Below are 21447 nucleotides of genomic sequence, written 5' to 3' on the forward strand. Positions count from 1 at the left end.
AAATTTTCTTATGTGTACACTCTCATACAAAAAGTTACCTAACATGAAAGTATCTCGGGTAGACTAGTGTGTGAAATTCTCAATAATGACAGTTTCTTGTAGAACTATTGTACTTACGGTGCTGTACTGTACTTAAAGTGGATCTTTCATGTCCTCTGTCGTCTGCAAAAAAGGTGGACAGTGGGCCAAATTCAGCAGACTGGTTTACGCCATGTGGGGCCCCGGCCTAAAAGTTTTTCTAAAGCTTAATTGTACCTTAAAGGGAACCAGTCACATGTTTTTTTCAACCTCAGATGGGTCCTTGGATGTCTAGCACAATCTCCACTGTCTACCAATACGTATTTGAACACCTGTGGTAGAATAGAAGCACAACATTTATTCCTATTCAATAGTTGGTATTCCCCAGCAGATGCCTCCTTATGGATGATATTGAGCGACACAATACTCCCGGATGCCTGGTGATACTCCTGGTGTATGTGAGCCATCAGTTGGGTGCAGTTTCTCTGGCCAACACTTGTCGCTCTCTATCTCCCAGTTTCTGCAGACTCGGTGCACAATCTGACAATCACCCTTCATCTTCCACTTGGTAATCACATAGGCCACTGTCGATTTTGGGTAATTCAGTTCGCTTGCTATGTCCCTTAAGGATCGACCATTTCTGTGGTACCCCACAAATACCCCTTTCTCGAAATCAGACAACTCTTGCATGCGATTAATGCCTATGCTGTTTGCTATTTAACGTCAGAAGGCGTGATGTACATCACCACCACAGATATCTTCATGTGCATGGGTGTCCAAATACTTATTGGTAGACAGTGTAACCCTCTCTCCTCTCATGCCCCTGAATAAGTGACCTGGAACTGAAGAGTTAAGTTATAATAGTTTATAATATTCCTGTGCTGGATCAGATATATCTAAGTACATCTGCATACATTTAGATATATCTAAGTACATCTGCATACTGCCTTTTGACTTTCATTATCAGGCTGCTTATTCAGAGACATAATAGAAAAGGGGGTTAAAAACTAGTAAAAAAAAAAAAAATTACAAATAGATAAAGTCGTCATTTTATCGTCTCTGAAAATTTAGCTCATAACATCCCATAATCCCTGAAGAGTAAATCCATCCTTTAGCTTCTCAATGGCGAGGCCAAGTTCTTCAGAAAAGACCGGCTCACGATCTTGTTGCTTGTAGGAAAGATAAAAAAGAAATGAAATAAACAAATCAAGGTTTTCCTATGACCATGCACTACAAATACTGACATGCCAGGAACTGACTGTACCTTGTTTCCATCAGCAAAATAAGCCTGAAAATGGAAAATAAAGAGTTATAAGCATAGATCAGTATATACATAGCATACCTCATGTGCAGTGACAACAATCTAGTACAGCCTCATGTATATGAATATGTGCACTGTCAGGGCTAGCTGAGTTTTTCATGGCAAGCACACTGACCCAATAATTTCTATGGCCCCATACACACAGCCATGTATGTTCACAATCCTGACTATGGGACCATGACCCAAGGTAAAATTCCTATATAAGTTTTATTCAGTGTCGTAACTACCAGGGTAGCAATGGTAGCAGTTGCCAGAGGGCCCAGGACAGTAGGAGCCCTGCCACAGCCACTACCGCTGCAATTTTTTTCTTTTCTTAATAGGCCCTATCCTGCGTGTCCGACTTTGCGTCTGGTTAAAAAAAAAACTGTTTTGTGGCGGAGAGCATAAAACACTCAAGGCGCTCACGGCCGGACTGCTTTCAAACCCATTCAAATGAATGGGTATGAAAGTCATGCAGCTTTCCGTCTCCTGCTCTGTTTTGTGCAGGAAACGGAAACCTGCAGAACGGAGACCGGGCGCAGATGTGAACAAGCCCTGAGAGATCTTTTTTAAAGGTATGTTCCCATTTCCAAAGTCCTCATAGAAAAATAGCACAGCATGCAGAGGTGTAAACCACAATGGACCCCGGACTAGTCCCATTTCAAGTCAGTGTGGTCATTAAGGTGACACTGGGATTCTAAAATCCAGAACTGTGGCTTCTATAATGAATGGAAGCAATGATGTATGTATGAACAAGGCCTGAGAGGAAGGACATGAGAAAGCACATCCACAATGTGTGAACAAATCCGCATTCAAATGTATTCTATGTTGTTGAGCATTTTCAGGACAGAATCTCTGCCAAGGCTCTTACCACAAACGCATCCGTGTGCTCATCAGCTTCTATCTCCACGTCATCCTGAACCTGTTCAACTGTGAGCTCCTCCAGGGCCTGGGGCTAAAATTAGAGAAAAGACACTGGTTTTACTTTCTAAGGCTTAAAAGAACATTACACATTCCCCAGCCTTTCTCTCCTCCTTTCATTCTACTTAATCTCATATTAAACTTAAAATCAAATCTTTCTGTGCCGCCCCCCCGTCTCACTGTCCTACAAGACTGTAAGACAACTGGCTGTACACAGCGGCACACAATCATATTTAAGTCCTGCCTCCTTCGCTAAGCCCCGCCCCCAGTTGGTCTCTACCCTGAAGGATTTCTACAAGACTGTTTGCCTCAGGATCATGCAGAAAATCCAGCAGACTGACAATCTCTATATTTCTTACTTAGTTTTTGCAATTATTTCTAGTCGTGTTGCTTTAAGAAAGAACCGCTTGTATATTTTCAGATTTCTAAGGATGTTTTTACGCAAGGGCAAGAAGGCATTTACATCCATTGCTACTTCTTACAAGATACTGTCAGTCTTGCTTTGATCATCTATTAGTAGTCATCTCCATACACCAGTCACTTCTGATATAATCTGTTTTAGAGCCCTAATTGATATAATAATAGTTTAACAATTATTAGTAACCCCCTTAATTAAAGGGATTGTGCACGTTGGACAATGTATCAGTCTTCAAATCCCCCCTATAATAATCTCCCAGTGATCTGCTGTAATCTGTAAGGAAACTTGGCAGCGCCACCACCAGTAAAATAAAGCATTACGCAGTTCCCATTAAACTTACTGGACTGCCCCTGTACATCACGGAGGTAGCGGGTCTTACAATCTCCTTGTACTCACTTTCTGGTGAGGGCCTAATTTCAATCACTAAAATAAATTAGCAATAAAAAAAAAAGCTTTGTAAACCAGACAACCCCTTTAACTTTCTATGAATGGTGACAAATGCTTAGTGCGGTGTAGAGGTGTCAGCATCGTAATGAACTGAGTAAGTGAAATGTCCTGGGTCATGTAAGAGTCACAGGCACGTCGCCATGAATAAATGGAAGCCCTGCACCTTGTCATTTTATTTATGGCACAGCTAATCTTCTCCAGGCAACTCTACATGAATATTCTTGAAAAGACCTTTCACATGAATCACAGTGCAGGTATGTGCCCTTGTGCCAGCCTTGTGCCAGCCGTTTTATAGAATACACATAAGCCCTCCAGTAACTTGCTATGTCCATGACAAATGAAGTCTGATATTTCCAAGCAATGACTAAACCTTTACAACATGTAAAATGGAAATGCTGTGTCATCTATATTAAATAAAAATTAGATCCCTCAGTCTGACACAGGGACATCAAGCTGCAAACCCATCACGCAAGCTGAAGCATTAAAGAGGTTGTCGGACTTTAAAGGGATCCAATCATTCAGACGACATTTTTTCTAAGTACCAGGTTGGAATAGCCTTAAGAAAGGCTATTTGTCTCCTACCTTTCGTTGTCTTCTCCGTGCCGCTGTTCGTCTACAATCCCGGGTTCTCTCGGTATGCAAATTAGCTCTCTCGCAGCACTGGGGGCGGGCCCCAGTGCTCAGATAGCACTGGGGGCTTCCCCAATGCTGCGAGAGAACTCTCTCCAGCGCTGCCTCCATCTTCTTCAGGAACGGCCTCTTCATTCTCTTCTTCCGGCGGTGTCTTCTTACTTCTAGGCCTCAGGCAGAGCAGACAGCGGATGCCCACAGGCCCCGAGAAAATGGCCTCTTACAATACTATGCAAGCACTCACGTCTCCCCGCCCTGTACCTGCCCACACTCTCCTAAGCCACAAGGGGGGCAGCGAAGCAAGAAGAGGAATGAGAACAGCGGGGTCTGGACCAGCGGCAGCGCTTCTGTGCAGGTAAGTGGACACCAGGGGAGAACGAAGTAGCCAGAGGATTCTATTTTAATCACTACACAGCATGGAGTCTCACAATTAAAGCGTTCAATTTTTAGACTCCATGTTGTGTAGTGAATAGGATCGTTTTTAAAATCCGATCTTCGATTATTAAAAAAATCCCATTGACTTGCATTGGGATTGGAATCGGGATTGAATGGAAAATGATCGGAAATCGGATTTTAAAAACGATCCTGAAATCTCAAGATCGGCTCAACCCTAGTGGCCATAGTGCTGACAATTAGAGATGAGCGAACAGTAAAATGTTCGGGGTTCGATATTCGTTTCGAGTAGCCCCTCAATATTCGACTACTCGAATCGAATAACGAACCCTATTATAGTCTATGGGGGGGAAAATGCTCGTTTCAGGGGTAGGCAACGTTCGATCAAATTATACTTACCAAGTCCACGAGTGAGGGTCGGGCTGGATCCTCCGAGAAGTCTTCTCCCTGCAGCGTCCCCGCGGCATCTTCCGGCTCTGAATTCACTCTGCCAGGCATCGGGCCTGGGCAGAGCAGACTGTGCATGCCCGCACTACAAGCGGACATGCGCAGTCGGCTCTGCCCAGGCCCGATGCCTGGCAGAGTGAATGAAAAGCTGGAAGACGCCGCGGGGACGCTGCACAGAGAAGACTTCTGCAGGTAGGAGAAGAACCAGTGTTAATTGGCCGACTGTATAGCATTCGGCCAATCAATGCTGGTTCTGCATCGAAGTTTTACATTCGAACAGCGAGTGGTACTCGATTGAGTACGAGTATTTTGAATACCGTAGTATTCGATCGAATACCTACTCGATCGAGTACTACTCGCTCATCTCTACTGACCATACATCACAGCGGTCACGTTTTGCTGTCACACAATACTAGAGTAACAGGAGACCAGGAAAAGTTGACACCAAACTGGACGGAGATTGGTTATAGCTGCACAGTGATAAGCTGAAATATTCATAGCTGCCCAGTGATCAGCCAAAGTGAATATTTCAGCCTAACAATCTACAGACCAGGACCCGTTTCCCATAGGTATTTTCTGAAAAGGGAAAGCTCATCAACATACCCTAAGGTGCTGCTGACCCCTCCTCTCTAGGAAGCTATTCTGCTGCTGGGGAGCTGGACTTGTCCTCATACTCTCCAGCTTCTTGCAATACAATGTGATCTAGTTTCAGCTCTGTAATTTTCTGAACGTACAAGTCTATATAGAAAATGCAAATTAAAAGGGCTACAGCGCTGTGTGACAAAAACAAACAAACCTCTACGATGCCGGCTGGAGATTTCTATTAACCATTAAAAATTCATAACAAAATGGCAAATGACCTTTTCTTCCATCTCATACTCTACTCCAAATATGGGGCTTGCAGAGTAAACTCGGTGCAGTGAATTTATCTCCTTTACAGAATCCTGGAGCTTCTCTACTGGGTCGATTTTAAAGCCGAGAACGTACCCGCCACTCTAAATCACAAGAAAGAGACAAGAATGGTGAAAAAAATGTGCAGAACAGGAGATTTCAAACATAAGTATCTAGGAAACTAAAGTAAATAAAAGTAAAACCTACAAAGGGTTATAAAAACTACCCAATAATGTAATATTACAATGGATAGTAACCCCAAAAAATATCAAAATCATCAATCAACATCAAAGCCTGCGACAATATAACTAAAAGCTTTAGGATGTTACGAATCTGCGTTCCTGGCCTGCTAGCAGAAAATTACCGTAATGACTCTAGTATAAGCCGAGGAGCACTTTTTCACCACAAAAACTGTGCTGAAAAACTCGGCTTATACTTGAGTATATACGGTAAGTATATTAGAAAAATGTTCACCAAAAACAAACAAACAAAACAAAAAAAAACGGCCGTTACACTATATGTGAATGGACGAAGTTGCAAAAATAGACAGGTACAGTACAGCACCTCTGCAGCCCGGACACAAACAAATTATAGATGTGTGTATATGAGTCTGTGACTAAGGCCTGGTTCACATCTGCTTTGGTAATCTGTTTGGGGAGTCTGCATGGTCACCCCCCCCCCCCCCCAATGGACTACCAAACACATTGGCAAGCGGTGTGCAGTGAAAGCAAATGGACCCCATAGACTATAATGGGGTCCTTGTGCTTTCAGCACAGTCTCCGCACGAATCATATGGAAAATAGATCGTGAAGTACTTTCCTGTCCGCATGACACGTGTACAAACCGCACGGAAAGCACAAGGACCCCATTATAGTCTATGGGGTCCGTGTGCTTTCACTGCACACCTCTTGCCAATGCATTGGGTAGTCCGTTCAGGGGGGGTCCCCGTGAAGACTCCCTGAACGGATTACTGACGCAGACGTGAACCAGGCCTTATCCGGCTACAAACCGCGGTCATGTGTATGGGATCTTAACAGCCAGTATTCTTTACAGCTGGTCTTTGAGGTCGCATAAGCGATTTCACAATGCCCTCCCCCACCCTTAAGTTCAGCAAAATAGCTGTCTTACGGAAATCCACTATTGTAGAACTGTTATTTACAGAGCACAATGACCATCCCATCCACACATGAGCAGCTCTCAATGCGAGGCCGGCTGTCCTCCCTACAACATAACTAGTAGGGACCACCAGCTGCTGCGACTCAATCACCTTCCGCTGACCAACACTTACTTTTCTGAATAAGCCACCTTCTCTACGGGAACAAAAAAAATTATCCATAAATTGTGTTTCTCAGTGGCTCTATTTGCTACTGAAAATTTCATAGTGTTTTTCAGCCAGTCTCGTTCACCTGAATGGGCTTGAGCTGCAGAGAACTTTTACCTGCTGGGAGCTTTCGATAACAAGAGCTAAGCCGAACTTGGAGTCTCGTATCTTTATGGAGCGCTAGAAGGAAAGGTAAAAGTAACGTAAATCACTAAGTCAATAGATGCACAGTATACCCAGTGGGATATGACATGTAATACAATGAGGCAGTATGTAACATTCATTTTCAGGACCCGGCTCCCACTTTTAGCGTCGTTGAAGGCAGATTCTGGGTGGGATCTAGTGCAGATTTTGGAGCGTATTAATGTGACAAGAGATGAAACACCAAGGATGTATGTTTTCTGCTGTTTTTGTTATTCTAAACCTAATCCTTTTTGGGTTGAACAGTACACAGAGGACAGGTGTGGGTTGTTTTTTTTAGTTTAATGTGAAATGGTCTTCAAATAGGTCCTGGCAGCTGCTCCACAAAGACACACAAAGAGTAAAGCTAACAAACCCAGCATTACTATCCTGCACCTGCATCCAAACAAAACTGACTCCGTTTATCTAGAGATCTAATGGCAGGAAAGAGTCAAAATATGGATAATGGAGTCAAATCCATAGGGAATTTCTCCATTAAGTGACACCTCACAGCAGAGAACGGTATAGGAAGAGGATGTGATTAATGAGCTAAGATGAGAAACTCGCTCACAACAAGCTATTCCTTATAACATTTCATTTTTGAGGAAATATTTCCATTCTTATGCTAACCATAATTCTAATTAAAGAGGATTTGTCACCACGTCTGAAAAACCAGATAACACACATCATCAGATCGGCGCTGTCATCCTAAGCAAATTGAGGTTTTATTTATCCAAATCTATTCCGCTATTCCACAGATAAAAGCCCTTTTAGTGTTGATTTGAATTAGGGTCTACTAGCCAAATGGGCGGTAACATTGCATAACATATAGCACACAGAGGACCACAGTGTTACCGCCCGCTTGTCTATTACATCCTAATTTGCACCAATACTAGAAGAGCTTATATCTGTCAAATGGCTGAACAGATTTGGATAAACAAAACACAAAACGCTTAGAGTGACAGCGTCGATTAAAAGATTTATGCAATGTTTCATTGATTGTATTGAATTTACTAATTTTGTGTGTAATTGTAATATTGAGTGTAATATGTTTTATATATAATGGTATTATTTACTGTATATAGAAATACCAAGTTATTGTTAATATGACTGGAGTGATCATATTTAAAGGGAACCTGTCATCATGTTTGAAGCCCCTTAACTAGCAGCCTGTCTTTATAGGGATCCAAACCTGGTAATCTCCTCTCCCTCTGTAACTCCATTCTGGAGTCACAGACTCCTCTCCGCCGCTTGTGTGCTGCACTATTGAAGCCAGGGACAGTAGGTAGATCTCACTTCACTGACAATGAAATGAGGTGTAATGCCTTTGGCATCAACAAAACAGATATAAAAGTTAAACTCCTGAGCAGTGTGATGGTACAGAAATAACTAGGAGTGGTGTCCTAAACCCCAGCAGAATAGTGGCCCTAAACCTGGTAAGAGGTTCCCTTTAATTGCTCAGATAACCCTTCTTCAATTGTGATCAAGTCTAAGAAATCATTGAAAGAAAGATGAAGACTAGGGATACATGGCGGCTTTGGTTCCATGACATGAAGATGGCAATATCACTTTGCAACTCTGCATCTAATGATTGTCAATATGGCTGCACCAAGACACAACTGTTGCCAAGATCAATCCAAATCAAAACCTTTGCCATCAACTGCAATATAAGAGGTTTGTGACTTGCTGCGGGAAAATTTCACACTTTTTCTGGTGACCAAAGTCTTTGTGTAGTTCTAGTTGAAACTGAGATGTGATTTACCAATATTAAAGTCATGAAAAATGAAAAACTTACAATTTGAAGGTAAGGTATGCTGACATTAAAGCTGTCGTTCATGTTGGCATGCCAAACTATTCTGACATTAGTTATAAAGAACGTGCCTAAGTTGCCCTGTGAAAGGAAAATAGAGGTTAATATACAGAAAAACAAGGAGCCTAAATATGAACCACTAATGATCAGATCTGATAACAATGGTGATTTTATATATATATATATATATATATATATATATATATATATATATATATATATATACACACACACACACACATACTGTATCTGTATCATACTTAGTGATTGTTGTCCCTTAAAGGAATTTTCCTGTACTTATATATTGATGACCACTAAGGATTTCCTTAGAATAGGTGATCGACGGAGGGCTGACACCTTTGACCCTCGCTGATCAGCAGAATTCAGGTGAGTGCTGTGGCCTCTTCACTGAAAACCAAACACAGTGCTGTAATCTGTATAGTGTCTATACTTGGCATCACAGCTCAGCCCAATTCACTTCAATTGAACTTCACTGACTATACCACGTAGCTGATGGACACGACATCACTAGCACAGGGAAGAGGTCGCAGCACTAGTGATAAGTCAAACAGTAGATTGGCGAGGGTCTCTGGTTTTAGAGCACCACCAATCACATATGGCTGACCTATTCTAAGGTAATAAATCCCGGAAAATCGATTTAAAGTCATATCTGCTGAGTCCGACACAGAATGTATCACACTCATCTCTAGTGCTGGTGGTGTTGGACCTCCAATAACAGAGATCCTGACTCCATGTCCAATTGCCAGAGCTGTGAAAGCTGTGTCCATCAAAACTGCCTTGCTAAAGTATTTGCATTACCTGGTCGCTGGACAGGTTCCACACGCCATTGATTTTGTCATAAACTTGTTCCCGAGGAAGGAGTCTAAGTTGCTTATTTTGGATCAGCGCCCCTCTTAGTTTGAGATCTCGATACATCTTAGATGTTTCATAAGCTCTATGAAATACCAAAGTAAGTATGAATAATGGATCCATGGAAAGAATGTAATAAAGATACCAGATTTTCAGGTTAAACTGACATAAATAAGATTTGAGCCACATGAACGACCCCAAAATGAAGCAATGCAGTTAAAGGGTCAATTCACACTGTGAGGAGATGATGTAGATATTCAGTAGGGATTCTCTACTGACAATCTACAGCAATGTGCGGTACACGACATATGGGATGGGGTTTTAAAACTCAGTACTGTTAGAATAAAGACACTGATAGACTGGTCTATATAAGTATATACAGTGGCAGAACACTACATGAGTATTCTGTAATAAATGATCAGAATCCAATCTCCATAAGGATATGGCCACAGTTTATTTGTTGCAAAATTTTTTGTAACTTTCCCATATATCTCAATCCAAAAATCCACATGGCTACTGCCAAAACAATCCTATTCACATGTATGGAGCTGATTTTCCATCAATTTCTGCAACAAAACTGCAGCATGTAACTATATACCCTTACAGGAACACAGGGATTTATTTAGATAGGCAAAGTTTTGTTCATTTCATTTCTTGTGCTATTTAAGGGATCCTTCACACAGAGTTACGCTGCGCTCATTCTGAACGCAAAAACATGTTCAGAATGAGCACGTAAAAAGTAGCTCCCATTGACTTGAATGAGAGCCGGCATACGTGCGCTCCCCATTGAAATCAATGGGAGGCTTTTTTCCCTATTGCTTTCAATGTATTACGCGCGTATCACATTAAAAGCAATAGGGAAAAAAGCCTCCCATTGATTTCAATGGGGAGCGCACGTATGCCGGCACCCATTCAAGTCAATGGGAGCTGCTTTTTACGCGCTCATTCTGAACGTATTTTTACGTTCAGAATGAGCGCAGCGTAACTCCGTGTGAAGGCTCCCTAAAATGTTACAACTGTGAGACTATATAATGACAGTAACATTACCTGTGTACAGCAATAACTGAAGTGAACAGCCTTGGACTGCCCGGTACCACATTGGTAAATATAAACTCAAAGCGAGTGTTGTTGCATTTAGTCAGTATATAGAGAGCTTCAGTTTGGCCCCGCAATTTCTAAGGATAAACAGAAAAATTCTTAAGAAATATCATAAATTCTACGCACAGATAGGCTAATAAAGAATGCAACATTTTTTTCTACCACTCTTGTTAGCACTATTGCCTTGCAGTGCTGAAGCCCTGGATTCAAATCCGACCAAGAGCAACATCTGCATAGGGTTTGTATGTTCTCCCCGTGTTTGCATGCATTTTCTCTGCACACTCCAGTTTCCTACTACACTCCAAAGACATACTAATAGGGAATTCAGATTGCGAGACCTACTTGGGACCGTGATTGACAATGTCTCTGTAATGTGCTTCTGAATATCCTGGCGCTATATAGATACCCAACATAAGTAAATAAATATTGGCCCCCTACACAGTATAATGTCCCAAAGTGGCCTCTCCATACAGTAAGAAAGTTTTAAAAATATGGAGCAGGTCCTATTCCTTTTTGTGTTTTCAGCTTGGTCTGTACACTTAAGGTCAGTGAAAATCACGGAGGACACATGGAAATTATGCTGTGTGCCATCCATTCATGCACTGCACATGTGCATGAAGCCTTAATAATAGGTCTGTTTTTTTCAGATAGTAAATGATGTAGACTTGTCCACACTTACTGAATTGGCTGTCCTCGTAGTAATGTTTATTATACAATTGTAGCCGACCGCTGGAAAACAGAGGAAAGAAAAAATCCATGTAGGCAGATACAATGATACAAGTATTATTTCTTTACAATGGCGCAGTGCTGGTAGCTGATACATGATGTTCCGGATTACGACTTAGTCAAAAAGACGCAGTTTTTGTATATACTATCTAAATACATTGACTAAGAAGTGTTACGTACCAAGATTAACTCTGGGCAATGCTATCGAGTGCCAAATGATTCGCAGGTTGGTTACTAAAAGTCTCCCTGACAAAAAAAAAAAAATGACACAAATGAGCATGCGACATGGCCATAGTATTTGCCAACAGACCAGTAAAACTGGCAAAATATTTCCTAAATTTCTGACGAATGAAAGTTACCTCTGTCCCCGTTGTTCCCCTTGGTATCTTCGATAGAGTCCAGGCAGTCTATCAGCACTTCTCCAGGTCTCATTTTCATTTGTCTGTAATACAAGAGCACATTGACTACTGCATAAGCATAAGCAAGAATGACAAATGGCCGGCATATTGTGTCATAGTATTGTGTTATATATGAAATTCAGCATTATTGGTGTCTGGTATCAAATTTTTCTACAGATCTGAATGTTGATTTACCATGGTTGGTATATTTATACGGTGCTGCAGAACTAGGCTGATCTGCTTCATGATACTTCAGTAATATACAGAATCAAAGGGTATATACTGCCCCCTATCTCAACTACAACCTACTTGAGATGTTAAATACTATACAAAGCAAAAACCGTACCTAGAAAACACAACCCAGTGTCATGTCTTGTTGGGCTAATTTGCTTTTAATCTTTAGGCCTCATGCACACACCTACATTATGGTTCTGTTTTGTATAAAGTTATCACCCTCATCCACAAGGCTCTCCATAATGCCGCACCTCCATACATTTCCTCCCTCATCTCTGTCTACCGCCCAACCCGTGCTCTCCGTTCACTCAATGACCTAACACTTACATCCTCTATTATCAGAACCTCCCACGCTCGTATACAAGACTTCTCCCGAGCTGCACCACTTCTCTGGAATGCTCTACCCCGGACAATCAGAGTAACTCCCAATTTCTACAGCTTCAAACGCAAACTAAAGACGCATCTTTTCAGACAGGCCTATCACAATGTCTAACGTAAACCCTTAACCCTCCTCTGTCCCCGCTCCCACATTTCTCCACATGATATGACGTCATCTCAGGATAACTTTATAGGTCCAAGCTCCATCCACATGTTAAAGGACACGACTGTTGACGGCTCATAAAGTTTTATGTTTGTGTAATGACAGTCACCTCTATTACAAAAGTGTCTGACCTCTGCATAAGCAATGCCGCCCCTGCTACCTCTTGTGTCACCCCCTCTACCTCATAGATTGTAAGCTCTTGCGAGCAGGGTCCTCAGTCCCATTGTGTGAAATGACTTTCTTTGTAATGCATCTTTCTGTCTGTATTTGAACCCTACAAATTGTACAGCACTGCGGAATATGTTGGTGCTATAGAAATAAAATTTATTATTATTATTATTACCTATATGCATGCATAGGCCTTTACTGTACCTCCATATGTCTCCTATTTCTTAAGGAGGGATACACGATCATCATGGCGATCTATATTGGATGGATATAGCACTTCTTGTGATTAGAAGGTCCACATATACAGCACCTGATGAAGCATGATATGCTAATAATGCTTCACTGCAGGGCGATTTGGGACACTAAACCCCTGGTTCATAAGGGTCTGTGGGTGGTTTAGGGTCCCAAATCGCCCTGATAGATTCCCTTTAAGCATTTAGTCTGATGTGCAGGCAGCAAGTTATAGAATAGGAGGAGATGAGCAGGATGATATATTGTTTCTTTAGAATTTATATTTTAGCCATTGAAATCTCTTCTGAAAAGTCCAGTGGGCGGAGTCTGATCAGTGATTGACAGTTATCTCTATGAGCACACTCATACAGGAAAGAATGTCAGTCACTGAGTAGGACCGCCCACCGGACTCCTAACTATAGACTGAGCAGAGATTTAAATGGATAAAGTGATACTGAATCTTTTCCTACAAAACCCTATAGCGATCTGCTCCTCTGCATATGGACAGAACTGTCTGATTACGGTGACAGGTTACCTTACCGAAATAACCACAGCCTGTTACCACTGATTTACTACACCGGTCTTCAGTATTACTCAGGGGATTTATGAGGATCCTGATATGTAAAGCAGATTATTTTCTAGACTCCTAATAAGATTACATACAAGGACAAGGTTTCATAGTAAACACCTATATACGGTACTCTTGTGGTCCGTAAGGCAGATGGACTGACAACCCACGAAACATTAACAATGGGGGCAGGAGGTCTCTATAAACACCATTATACTACACTAATGGCCATCTATGCCAACCGCATAGTTGTTCAATCTTCTTAGGAGACATTCGCGCTGCTGTAAAAAGCAGCCATTGCCCACATCTGTAAGGTTGCGGATGAGAACAATGGCTGCTCTTTATCGTAGCGTGAACGCATACCTCCCAACTTATGAAGAGCAGAAAGAGGGACAAAATGTGCGGCGCGCACAGCGGCAAATTTAGCCCTGCCCACTTTTATGTTGACTCCGCCCATTCTCGTTCATTATATGTCCTCCCTCCATCTCTTCCCCCAGTTTCATATAACCCCTTCATGTGCCCCCAGATTCATGTCCCCCCATCTATGCTCCCAAATTCATGTCCCCCCATCTCTTCCCCCAGATTCATGTTCCCCCATCTCTGTCTCTCCCCCCATTATGTTCCCCTCAATATTTAACACAAAAAAACACTTATACTCACCTTCCAACGCTCCCCCGCAGCTCTCTCTGCGGTCACTCACATAGTTGTAGGCGCGATGTGACGTCATCACATCGCGTCTACACATGCAGAAGCCGGAGCGTAGCAGTAAGGCAGGAGCTGAGCTGTGGCAGCTCCTGCTTTACTCGCTTATGTCTGACTTATGTCCGACTTTGTGTCCGGTTAAAAAAAAAACAAAACGGTTTTGCCGCGGAGAGCATAAAAAGCTCATGGGCGCTCACAGCCAGACACTTTTCAAACCCATTCAAATGAATGGGCTTGAATAATGCCTGCAGGTTTCCATGTCCTGCCCAGTTTCGTGCAGGAAATGGAAACCTGCATAGCGGAGACCGGGCGCTGGTGTGAACAAGTCCTCACCAAACTTCTACAAACTCGTGAACAGTAAATCTGTCCAGTTATGTGGTGACATATCCTCTGCTCCTAGAAGGGCGAGTCCACTCTGCTTCACCATTTGGCCCGTCTCTACTCCCGGAGTCTTGTGAGCAGACGGTGCGATGTAGTGATGTCACTGAAGTCTCCAGGAGCAGAGACAGGAGCGAACACAGGGGGATCTGGGAGAGGTATTTGTTTTTTGGTGTGATTGTTCAATACTGTGGTGCCACACGAAGAGCGACATAATACTGTGAGGGAACCAAAAGATACACATATATGGAGAAAACGGAGTTCATCATCTCCGCCCCACCCCATATGGCCCCTCCACCTGACCCATCTATCAAAGTCAACAGAACCACAATTACCCCTATCCCATGGACCCGATGCCTTGGAGTAACACTGGACCCCGACCTATCCTTCAAGTCACACATTCAAACCCTCAACACTTCCTGCTGCCTCCAACTCAAGAACATCCATCGAATCCGCTCCTTCCTCACCCCTGAAACGACTAAGACGCTCGTCCAGGTCCTCATAATCTCCCGCTTAGACTACTGCAACACCCTTCTCCATGGACTCTCAGCAAACACCCTCGCCCCCCTCTAGTCCACCTTAAACTGTGCTGCTCGCTTAATTCACCTCACCCCCCGATCTTCATCGGCTGCTCCCCTCTGCCAGTCCCACCACTGGTTACCAATAGCCCAGCGAATTGAGTTCAAGCTACTAACGCTAACATACAAAGCCATCCACACCCTGTCCCCTCCATATATCTCTGACCTAATCTCCCACTACCTGCCCACACGTAACCTCAGATCCTCCAACGACCTCCTACTCCGCTCTGCTCTCATCCGCTCCTCACACAACCGCCTCCAAGATTTCTCCCGTGCATCCCCCGTACTCTGGAACTCCTTACCACGACACATAAGACTGACCCCGACAATCACAGGATTCAAGAAGGCCCTGAAGACTCACCCATTCAGGAAGGCCTACAACCTCCATTAACACTATCACCACACCGCCATCTGTACAGTCTCTCCCTCTCCTTCTGTCTCTACCCCCTTCCCTCATAGATTGTAAGCCCTCGCGGGCAGGGCCCTCTACCCCACTGTGCCAGCCGGTCATTGTTAGTATTATATCTACCTGTATATTCTGTGTATTGTATGTAAACCCCAAATGTACAGCATCATGGGAGTAATATAATAATGTAAAGCACCAGGGAATTAATGGTATATATATATATATATATATATATATTATATTATTATTATAAACAATAATAATAATACACATGATACTGTAATGTATTATGTATTACAAAAGGTAATGCTTTCTTCCGGTGGATTCCACGGCTGAGTCAGCCCCGGCGTCCGCCTTGCGACAGCACCCTCCGGACTAGGCTTATTCATTTGGGCCTACTCCGGAGCGGGAAGCCGCAACAGTCGCATTTTGGTCCTATTCTGATGTGGCTTCCCCGCATAAGAATCAGGACCAAAATACGCGGCCCCGTGCGAACAAGGCCTTAGGTTTACACTATCGTTCGGCTCCTCATGGGGCCTATCCGCTAATAAAGCGGTTACCCGCGGCCCTGAGGAACCCATAGACTGTAAAGCTGTGACAGACTTTTCTCTAATGCACATGAACCTCGCCTAAAACACTTCTATTTAACTTTTTTCACCTGTAATTCTGTGACAACTGAACGTCTCCTGAGAAGGTTGAATAACTGTTCATTATACAATGTCTATGTGTTTTAGCTGTGGCCAATCCAAGAGCAGGGGGAGTGTCTCAGACTACTGGGGCGCACTGTACACGATTGGGGATTGATACTAGGCAGATTTCTAGACGAGGCGCAGATTTGGCGCAAGAAAGTGCTGGTGCTAGGTATGTGATCTATATATGGCCGAGCCCAAGGCAGAGACTGGCGCTGCTGCTTATCAGGGTAGAGAGAAACCTCATATAACAATGCCGGTCACCTAGCGGTCCACTGAGGAATCACATGACACAGGCACGTGACTCTTCTCTGCGCCTTGTAGTGCTACATTACCATGATTACTATAAGACGGAATGATTACCGAGTCTGTACTCACTGGGAGGCGATGTCAAACCGGACGTCGCGGTCCTCCCACAGCGCATCCAGCACGGACAACATGCTGCGCGAACGATTGGGGCCTGTAGAGGGAGAACGCAGCTTCTGTTACCAAGGCGACCAGACGTCCGTGCGCAGGATGACACGGTCCTGTACAGCGCATGCGCCCTGAGTGACACGCTCGCGCAAGCGGACTAGCCGCTTTTAACGCGCATGCGTGATAAGCCTAGCCTGGTTCTGGGCTGTAGAGATGTGAGATGTATAGGCTGCATTTTGTAGTAGCTCCAGATGGAAAGCTATTGCCTATATATACATATATATATATATATATATATATATATATATATATATATATATATATATATATATATATGTATATATAGATAGATAGATATGGGTAAAAAGTATAAGAATGACAAATAATTGTTAGTTATTTTATTTAATGTGTTTTTGGAACAAAGTCAAAGTGTGCATCAGTATAAGTTGTCTGTTTTCTGGTCTTTTGGAGGACCAGAACAACGGACAGGCAGTCCGCTACAGCAGGGGGTACACAAAAAAATTGTAGATCTTTTCATCAGGCAAACACTGTGACTAATTCTCTGAGGCCTGAGGTGGAGACTGACGCAAAAACTACCAAAAGTCGTCAGAGCAAGAAGTCCTGCATGGCCGTCTCAACACATTGATGGTCCCAATAAAAATGTTCCATAAGGGCACCCCAACATCACCACCACTTAGACATACTTGATCTGCAAAAATTGTAATGCCCCCTCAGTGCCCCCCCCCCTACACATAGTAAAATGTCCCTTAGTAGCCCTCACATAGTATAATGCTGTGCAATGGCATCACACACTAACCTGCCCCCTAGACATTAACATCACCCCCCATTGGCCCCTCAGACATTGTAATCTAATGTCTCCCTCCAGTTACCCCTTTAGTATAAAGTCCCTCTCCTTTTTCCCCTACGGTATAATGTCCCCCTTCTGGTTGCCCCCGACAGTTCCATGTCCCTTTCCAGGTCCCCCCCCCCCCAGTTTCATGTCCCCTTCCAGACGGCTTTCACTGTTTAATAGTAGCCCCATCACACAGTATAATGTCCCACCTTGGCTCCATCACACAGTATAATGTCCCACAGTGGCCCCATCACACAGTATAATGTCCCACAGTGGCCCCATCACACAGTATAATGTCCCACAGTGGCCCCATCACACAGTATAATGTCCCACAGTGGCCCCATCACACAGTATAATGTCCCACAGTGGCCCCATCACACAGTATAATGTCCCACAGTGGCCCCATCACACAGTATAATGTCCCACAGTGGCCCCATCACACAGTATAATGTCCCACAGTGGCCCCATCACACAGTATAATGTCCCACAGTGGCCCCATCACACAGTATAATGTCCCACAGTGGCCCCATCACACAGTATAATGTCCCACAGTGGCCCCATCACACAGTATAATGTCCCACAGTGGCTCCATCACACAGTATAATGTCCCACAGTGGCTCCATCACACAGTATAATGTCCCACAGTGGCTCCGTCACACAGTATAATATCCCACAGTGGCCCCATCACACAGTATAATGTCCCACAGTGGGCCCCATCACACAGTATAATATCCCACAGTGGCCCCATCACACAGTATAATGTCCCACAGTGGCCCCATCACACAGTATAATGTCCCACAGTGGCTCCATCACACAGTATAATGTCCCACAGTGGCTCCATCACACAGTATAATGTCCCACAGTGGCCTCATCACACAGTATAATGTCCCACAGTGGCCCCATCACGCAGTATAATGTCCCACAGTGGCCCCATCACACAGTATAATGTCCCACAGTGGCTCCATCACACAGTATAATGTCCCACAGTGGCCCCATCACACAGTATAATGTCCCACAGTGGCCCCATCACACAGTATAATGTCCCACAGTGGCCCCATCACGCAGTATAATGTCCCACAGTGGCCCCATCACATAGTATAATGTCCCACAGTGGCCCCATCACACAGTATAATGTCCCACAGTCGCCCCATCACATAGTATAATGTCCCACAGTGGCCCCATCACACAGTATAATGTCCCACAGTGGCCCCATCACACAGTATAATGTCCCACAGTGGCTCCATCACACAGTATAATGTCCCATAGTGGCCCCATCACACAGTATAATGTCCCATAGTGGCCCCATCTCACAGTATAATGTCCCATAGTGGCTCCATCACACAGTAGAATGTCCCATAGCTGTCCTCACCATGGCATAATGTCCCATAGTGGCCTGATCCACACAGTATAATGTCCCACAGTGGCTCCATCACACAGTATAATGTCCCATAGTGGCCCCATCACACAGTATAATGTCCCACAGTGGCCCCATCACACAGTATAATGTCCCACAGTGGCTCCATCACACAGTATAATGTCCCATAGTGGCCCCATCACACAGTATAATGTCCCACAGTGGCCCCATCACACAGTATAATGTCCCACAGTGGCTCCATCACACAGTATAATGTCCCATAGTGGCCCCATCACACAGTATAATGTCCCACAGTGGCCCCATCACACAGTATAATGTCCCACAGTGGCTCCATCACACAGTATAATGTCCCATAGTGGCCTGATCCACACAGTATAATGTCCCATAGTGGCCTCTATGAATTTTTGAAAAATTTCAGGTTCAGACAAAATATTTAGGGTTCGCCATTCAAGCTACTAATATACTCTGGGGTTTCTTCAGACCCCAAAGTGTAATGAGTGGAAGCCAAGGAAAGGTGATAGCAACCCACATGACCACTGAGACCCACTCACAGGCCATTTGTGACATCTCTGTGAGGGCTCTGGGACTGTCCTAAGGGGTTTTGCGTAACTGCCCCATTTGCCCTGTTGTGTAAATAAACACTAAACCCCAGAAACGGAAAAAAAAACATCGCAACTAGATTATTTATCACTTTAATGGATTTAAAGAATGACACAAAACAAAAACAGCATCTCTACTCTCTACAAAAATAGTGATATGTACAATATGGAAGGCTCCATTCAGGTATACAGCAGTGTGGGGGTCTGTAGGAGGGTCTTGTATGATATGGACTATGAGATATTATACATATAATTTATATCTGACGTACAAATAATTAGTTGTAAATGTAACAATAATAATAATTATATAGAAGTATAAAACACACACAGTACATGTGTCTGAGTCTAATGGAAACTGCTACATTGTATTACTACAATAACGTTCTGCAGTTCATCTCATGAAAAATATACAAAATGAATTTAGCACCAAAAAACACAGGTTCACAATATGTCTCCGAGGCACACTTGAAATTTGTCTTCTTTTTTTTGGAGCTGATTTGAGAGATAAATTCTGCCCCAAAATCTGATTCAAAAACATCTGAGGCCCCACGTTGTGGAAACGCAGCTTTTTTTGTTGCAGATTTTGCTGTGTTTTTTGAGCCGAAGCCAAGAATATCTACAAAAGGAATGAAGACTATATAAGCAGCTCTCAGGGTATGTTCACACAGAGTTTTTTGCAGGCTGATTTTGAGGCATAATCCGCCTCAAAAAACGCCTCCCATTCATTTCTATGGGAGCCAGTAGCAGTTTTTTTCCTCTAGCTATAGGGAAAAAAAAGTGACGTGACCTATCTTCAGGGCTCGTTCACATCTGCACCCGGGACTCCGTTCTGCAGGTTTCCGTTTCCTGCACAAAACAGAGCATAAAACGCCCACCGGCGCTCACGGCCGGACTCGGCATGACAGGTTTCCGTCTTCTGCATGCAGAAGATGGAATCCTGATATCGGAGTCCAGACGCTGGTGTTAACCCAGCGTCAGGCAGATTCTGCCTTAAAAAAACTCATTAAAATCAATGGGAGGCGAGAGTTTTTTTGATGCGGTTTTTGATGCAGCTTTTGCAAAACCCACATCAAAAAGCGCTAGCTTTTTTTTTTTTAAAGAGCAGTTTTCAGGTCCATATAGTGTGCTGGAGCAAAAAATGGGGCAAAAACCAAAAAATCAGGCCTCGGGCAGAGCCGACTGCGCATGCCCACAGCCACAAGAAAAATGGCCACTTACACAGTAAGTACGCGGCCATTTTCTTGTGGCCTGTGGGTATGTGCAGTTGGCTCTACCTTGGGCCGAAGCCTAGAAGTTTGACCGCCTGCGCCGGAAGAAGATACGTGAAGAGGCCGTTCCTGAAGAAGATGGAGGCGGCGCTGGAGAGTTCTCTCACAGCATTGGGGACGCCCCCAGTGCTGCGAGAGAACTCATTTGCTTTCTTAAGGCTATTCCTACGTGTCAACAAGAAAATTTTTTATTTTAATGGTAGAATCCCTTTAAGATTCTGCCCTTGAGACATGAAAGTCAACATAACGGTACATGTCAAAAAAGTATAAGACAATGCTATGACATCATAAACAGCGCTGATGACGAGCTGACACATAAAGGCCTCCTTCACACACACAGCGTTTTTAGACAAGAGTTTCATATAGGTTTTTTGTTTGCATTTTTTCAAGTATTTTTGGTGGCATTTTTTATTTTGTTACTTTTGTAACATGGTTTTTTTCTGCCCTCTTTTCAGTCCAATAGAGGGGCCTTTGGAGAATACGCCGTGCTTTGAAACAAAGAAATGCTGGTAAAATCGGCACAAACAAAAACGCTTTATGCAGAATTTGCAATACTTTTCTATGGACTATTGGGA

The 21447-nt window shown here is 43.5% G+C and overlaps 1 protein-coding gene across 2 annotated transcripts; it reads right to left on the reverse strand.

Annotated features, from left to right (window-relative positions):
• BBS5 (Bardet-Biedl syndrome 5) lies at positions 1-16895 on the reverse strand. 2 transcript variants are annotated; one of them, XR_012717378.1, is made up of 13 exons: positions 16742-16895; positions 11830-11912; positions 11651-11716; positions 11424-11473; positions 10694-10821; positions 9596-9731; positions 8762-8857; positions 6904-6966; positions 5435-5569; positions 2190-2273; positions 1283-1306; positions 823-1187; positions 4-324 (listed from the first exon to the last, which is right to left on the reverse strand). XR_012717378.1 is itself a non-coding variant. In XM_075285500.1 (12 exons), the coding sequence occupies exons 1-12, from the start codon at positions 16801-16803 to the stop codon at positions 1086-1088; spliced, it is 1029 nt and encodes a 342-aa protein (XP_075141601.1). In that variant the 5' UTR covers positions 16804-16895; the 3' UTR covers positions 1-1085. The 2 variants fall into 2 exon arrangements, 1 of the variants encoding a protein (XP_075141601.1); XM_075285500.1 differs by having other exon boundaries at positions 1-1187.
• Positions 16896-21447: the final 4552 nt, after the last annotated feature.

This window comes from Leptodactylus fuscus, chromosome 8, assembly GCF_031893055.1.
Source record: "Leptodactylus fuscus isolate aLepFus1 chromosome 8, aLepFus1.hap2, whole genome shotgun sequence".
Lineage (NCBI taxonomy): Eukaryota > Metazoa > Chordata > Amphibia > Anura > Leptodactylidae > Leptodactylus > Leptodactylus fuscus.